The sequence below is a fragment of the Misgurnus anguillicaudatus genome, chromosome 12 (genome assembly GCF_027580225.2).
Source record: "Misgurnus anguillicaudatus chromosome 12, ASM2758022v2, whole genome shotgun sequence".
Classification (NCBI taxonomy): Eukaryota; Metazoa; Chordata; class Actinopteri; order Cypriniformes; family Cobitidae; genus Misgurnus; species Misgurnus anguillicaudatus.
The window spans coordinates 19,717,906-19,724,263 of NC_073348.2; the positions used below are offsets into that span (position 1 = coordinate 19,717,906).

The window sequence follows — 6,358 nt, forward strand, 5'->3', positions numbered from 1 at the left end:
GGTGTGTCCTTTTAAATGCAAATAAGCGGATGAAATGCAAACACTGATCGCCATGACAGTTTGTTGAAATTGAAACTCATTTGTGCCATAGATATAAAGGCTAGATGGCTCGTCCGCGCTGCTGGCCAATTGAGTGCAACGTCCGCATTTTGGCGGCCATCTTAGGACAGGGCGCTCGCTCACTCGTAGCATTGAGTTTTAATGATGCAGGTACTTTTAAATGACCATAACTTGCTTAATTTTTTACCGATTTTCAAACGGTTTGGTTTGTTATAAACGTCAAAGATGTACCTATGACACTGCATACCTATACTAAAAATAAAAAATAAATTCATGAAACATGTTAAAGCATCCAGAATTATAGCCACGTTAATAACGTTTGTAAAAACCCAAACCGTTTGAAAATCGGTAGAAAATTGAGCAAGTTATGGTCATTTAAAAGTACCTGCACCATTAAACTCAATGCTACGAGTGAGCGAGCGCCCTGTCCTAAGATGGCCGCCAGGTGATGCCGTAAGGGACTCCGCCTTGAGCCATCTAGCCTTTATACATATCTATGATTTGTGCTGTCAATTATTTTTTTCTCTCTGCACCATATGGCAGCGCCGTGGTTGGATAGTGTAGATTAAGGGGTGGTATTATTATAATAAGATCCCCTTCTGACATCACAAGGGGAGCCATATTTCAATTACCTATTTTTCACATTCTTGCAGAGAATGATTTACCAAAATTAGTTACTGGGTTGATTTTTTTAAAACATTTTCTATGTTGATAGAAGCACTGGGGACTGATATGTCTCCTTTAATTAAAGATGAATGCTCCTACAAACTTTTGTTTAGTCTTTCAAATAAAATTTTGTGCAAGTACACATTTCACACCACATCCTAAACCGTTCCTCTTGTAACTTTGTAAAGGTAAGTTTAAGTACTTTCTTCAACGTATTGACATATCCACTGAAACCGGAAGGTGCATATACAGTGGCTCCTCCCTATTGCAAAACAGCCAATAGCATTTAGTTTAAAGGTGCAGTGTGTAAATTTTAGCGGCATCTAGTGGTGGGTTTGTGAATTGCAACCAACGGTTCAGTCCACTGCTCACCCCTTGCTTTTGAAACACATAGAGAAGTTACAGTAGCCGCCACCGGACAACCATTTCATTGTTGGAGACAACTTAGTAACAAAGTTTGTCCGTTAAGGGCTTCTGTAGAAACGTGGTGGCACAAAATGGCGACTTCCATGTAAGGGGTATGTAGATAAAACGTCTTATTCTAAGGTAACAAACACATAACGGTTCATAATGAAAGATCTTTATACACCCCTGATAATATAGTTTTGTATATTATTTTGCATTTCTGTCAAGAGATCCTTCTAAAAATTACACACTGCACCTTTAACTCACAATCTGGAATCTTATAAGAAGCTTAGGTGCTGAATGCAGTCATAAAATTGTTGATCTGAATTGATTGGTTCATTTTCTAAACAGCCAACGAAAACCACCTGGAATCACACTATGACATGTATACAAATGTGATTAAAAAATTTTTTTATTAAAAAAGTGTGTTTATTTTCACTTTTAAGTGCTTTATTGTGTCTTGCTGTTGTGTGTACGTGTGTAAGTACACTTAGGAATGAAGCTTTATCTGCTTCTTACTTTCGACATGAGTGCAACAAAGAAAAAAACAGATTGCTCCTTAACATAGTTACTCAAAATAAACAACACCTTGAAATCTATTTCTATTACGTTTATTGAAAATTAATGTCACACCCCATGCCCTCTAGCAAAGCCCGACCACAAAATTCTTCAAATACTATAAAACAAAAATTCAGTTACCAACTATTTTAATAAAGCCTATTCTAAAATATACATACAAAGAGTCCCGGTTAACACATTTGCTTTGCAAAGCACAGGCGGAGCTGCGGAATGAGAATTTGTTTAAAAAAAAAAGAATCAAGATTCCTCTTGAACTGCGGACAAGTCTTATATTCTTCTCACAGCATCATCAATGTCACTCATCTGCTCTTTTAGCTGGTTCCACTGCTCTGGGTTCAGTGAAATACCTGAAAGAAACAACACATGACCTAACATCAGGCATCCATATTGAAATGTGAATTATTCAAATAAACAATTTTTATGTCAGATGTCAGCATTAAATCAGCACGCAGTACGAAAACGAGGTCACAGACGCCTACAGACCTTTTCTCCCTGGCTTCATTTCACCCTCCTGGTCCATCCAGTATTCCCGGATATCGATCAGCACTTTTCCTTTGAAATCTCTGACACTCACATACCTCATCTTTCCTATCTTAACAAAAATAGATTTATAAAGTATGTTAACTCTGTTAAAAATAAATAAGTAAACTGAAATATTATGTAATTATCTATTAGACTGTTTACCTGGAACATATTATCCTTTTTATCGCTGCTACTGCTGCTTTTGGAGGCGGCGGACACCTTTGAGGATTCTCCACCCTTCGGTTTCTTTGATGGCTTCTCTGGAGCCGCCTGCTTCTTTCTCTTGGCCTGAAACACAGATGATACTCTTATAACTATAAATATACTCTTGGATGTGTTTTATTGTCATTCGTAAATGCGATGCAGAGCTCATTTGCATACCTTGGTCTCGACGTCACTATCAGAATCGCTACCTGACGTAGAGGACAACACTTCCTTTGACTTGGGCATTCTGAAAAGATATAAATGCAGTTTTTACGTAAGGAAATTACGTTAAACGACAACTGTTAAGAGCACATATACACCATGTACACTAATAATGTGACAAAGATAAGCTCCCTCTAATTTACACCTTGTGATATTAATGTCCAGCTTTGAATAGTAGAAACAATTGAATTATAATAACACGTTTGTAATAACCTAAAAGTCATTTTCCTCATTGGCTTGTTGCAGTCTGCACGTATTTAACGCATGCATAAGAAAACTGTGTGAACGGTAATAACTCTGTTATGATGCTGTTATGAACCATAAAGGCCCGAACACATAAACGCGCATCAAGGTGGCGTCAACAGTTTCGTTTCTATATATGAAAATATTATTGTAGCATTTTTGCTTATATCACAGTCGTGCTTTAATATTTTAATCTGCTGCAGGTAGCGAATGACTTACGTGATGTTGTAAGGTAAGTTGTGTTAAATCATAAGCCCATGCGATGCGCGTTTCTGAGAGACCTGCACTGAGCGCGCGCTTGAGAGTGTAACAGGAAACGGTCGTTGCAGTGAATTGTGGGAAGTGTAGTTTTGCCTTGTCATCGCAGAAATGGTGTTAAAGGAACAGTTCAACCCGAATTAAATGAAAATTGTGTCACATTCATGTAGGCAATTATCTTCCTAGCATAGACGACAAACGCATTTGGTGTGAGATGCACACTTTCATTTATTTATTTATTGATTTTATAGACCACAAAACGGTTTTTGAAAGTTTTCTTCTTTTTATTGTTGCGGGTTCACTGCAAAAATGACTTCTTACTTAATATTATTTTCTTCTTGTTTTTAGTACAAATATCTAAATTATTAAATCAAGATGCATTTTCTTGATAAGCAAAATCTCCTAACAAAAAAATCTAGCTTTAAGACAAAAAAAGTAATTGAAGTGAATTTGTGCTTAAAAAATGCAAAAAAAATCTGCCAATGGGGTAAGACATTTTTTCTTTAATTTGGCAGATTTTTTTGCTTCTTTTAAGTACAAGTTTGATATTTTTGGTCTAAAAACTTTTCATTTTGCCCATCAAGAAAATGCATTCTGATTTAAAAAAATTTTAATATTTGCACTGAAAACAAGAGAAGAATACTAATATAAAAGTCATTTTTTGCAGTGTTTTTAATTCAATTAACAGAAACATTTCTGAAGCCTAAATCAAAGCCTATAAGTCATTTTATCCCTTGTTTATACAATGCACAGATACATACTTCATCAAACATTACTTCGATGGTACTACTTTAGCTGATTTCATAGCATTAAAAGGTGAAGAACAGAAGAAATAATGCAAAATTTAAACATATTTAATGTTAGCCTACACAAAACAAATGCTCAGTACCATGCAGTGATCAGTTCACTTCATTGGTTTATTACTTTAATTTAACATGAGTAGTTAGTACCTTAACCCCGATAACTTTGACTGTTTTAATATCTGATGACAGCTGCAGTCAGGGACAGGACACCAAAAATCCGGACTGTCCCCGGAAAACGGGGATGTCTGGTCACCTTATGGTAGAGTTGAAAAAATAAAATGGCGGCCAAGGAAGTGGTTGGAGCACAAATTTAGTGTAAATAAAGTTATATTTCAAACAGAGTTCCATTATGCTATCTAAAAGGGATCGCGCCATTCTAAAAAAATCGAACACATTGTTTTCTATGAGTATACGCACACCGGCGCGCCAGGTGGCGCCTGTCCGCGCCGCCTAGCTGTGACTCAGGAAGTTGTTCAAATCCCTGTCGTGCCACACAGCGCCACTCACATAGTTTAACATTACATAACATCATATGTGTCCCAAATCATTAACAAGTAAAATTGGCTGCTAACGTATATTTTGCATTTTGAAGTAGACGCTATCTGACGAAGCTGGCGCTATTAAATGTGCACTTCCGGTTTACAATAGCCTACCTCCGAGTTCTCCTAGGCACGATGCGACGCGGCGCTGAACTGCACGGCCGGTGTGCAATCCCCTTAAGTCTGACCAAATGCATTTCCCGGAGCTGCGTTCATGTCTCCGAAGTCATTGCTCATGAGGCAACATGTCAGCTGCCTAAACTTTTGGACGTACCCGACATTGTACGATCGAAACTGGTAGTCTTAACAATGTCTGCGTCCAAAATCTCTAAAATGCTGTAGCATGCCTTTGGAAGCAGCATTCCAAGACAGGAAGGCATCAAGGCACTTTCGAATCCAACGTTTGCTTTACTTCCTGACACCTGAGATACCTTCATCATCTTGTCCCAAAATTCTATGTGTGCGCACGTGCAGGGAATGAGATTGGTCGAGCCTGGTCAAGTTCAAAAAGATAAAATGGTGGCCAAGAAAGCGTCTGGATCACAAATGTAGTGTAAATACAGTTATATTTTCACTTTTTACACCTTTAAATTGCCTTTCTAGCAAGAAATTAGTATTGCTGTTTTCAATGGGATTAGTTATTACAAAGGGGCTCTCTGATTGTATTCAAACAAAATTCCGTTACGCAGCCTATAAAGGCTGTCTGAATGCGTTTCCCGGAGCTGCCTTCATGCCGCCAAAGTCATTGCATTATAAGGCATTGTGGCAACAAGTCAGCTGTCTTTGGTTTTGGACACAGATGACAATTTTAGGCTGAAGATGTTATGTAGGTCACAGTACTCTTTGCCATACAATTAAAGTGAGTGGTGACTAGTACGATAACACAGTGTCCAAAATACATACGATGCCGCGACACCCGATATAAAGGTATCTTGTCCATGTAAAAGTTTTTGTTCTCAGCCGTGACTTGATGCCCAGTAATGTTCTATGCATTATGAATATTAATCATCAACCATGGACAATGAGAGACTGATTAGACATTTAAAGCAGAAATATATAATAAATCCCTCAAGTTGCACATGGAAAGCCAACAAGCTTGAGGATGTGTCTGTATCTGTGTGCGATCTTTAGCTGATGCAAAATTATAGTTACATACAAGCTAAAGATATAAAACGATTGCTCTCTTGTTTAGGCTATATTCAATGAAGCAATTCAAACATCAGTATAAGGAAGTTTGCAAATAGAAATTGTAAATACAAGAAACAAAATTCTTCAGGGACAGGTCGTTATGGTAAGGTGTGTATTAGTGAGAGCAATGGGGGATTGTATACATATTTGTATTTTTAAAACAAACATTTAAGTTAAATCTTCTAAATCACTTGTGACACAGAGGCGGGACGGCCACAGTGTTTTTCACAGGTCGCTTCTTGCAATGGTAGCAGCTGACAGGAAACAGTCTACAACATGTTGCAAGTAATGTACTTTAAAGAGCCCTATCTTGTCCTCCAATAAAATTATTATATTAGTTGCATGTAAATATTAATATTTTATCAATTTAATTGTAAATGGGCAATTCCATGCAAATATCAACCTTATCATGAAATGAAAGTGCTTATCCAAAGTTTATTATCTCAGATGTACATAGTTAAAATATCCATGTAAAGTATCAGTGCAAATTTCAGAACTGTCACGTCCACAATAAATAACTCTTTTTTCAGCATTCAATACTGCTTCAGTTACTTTTAACACTCTGAAGTGTTGTGGACACATATAGACACTGAACAGTTAATTTTACACTGGGGATTTTGCTGTGTACAGCCATCCAGATGTTATTTCAGAATAAAACAGTGACAGGGT

The 6,358-nt window shown here is 37.2% G+C and overlaps 1 protein-coding gene across 1 annotated transcript; it reads right to left on the reverse strand.

The window, feature by feature from the left end:
- Positions 1–1,726: 1,726 nt before the first annotated feature.
- Positions 1,727–3,262, reverse strand: sub1a (SUB1 regulator of transcription a). Its single transcript, XM_055208892.2, has 5 exons — positions 3,121–3,262; positions 2,614–2,683; positions 2,395–2,520; positions 2,194–2,302; positions 1,727–2,057 (listed from the first exon to the last, which is right to left on the reverse strand). Exons 2-5 carry the CDS (start codon positions 2,680–2,682, stop codon positions 1,978–1,980), a joined length of 384 nt encoding a protein of 127 aa, XP_055064867.1. The 5' UTR covers position 2,683; positions 3,121–3,262; the 3' UTR covers positions 1,727–1,977.
- Between the last annotated feature and the right edge of the window lie 3,096 nt (positions 3,263–6,358).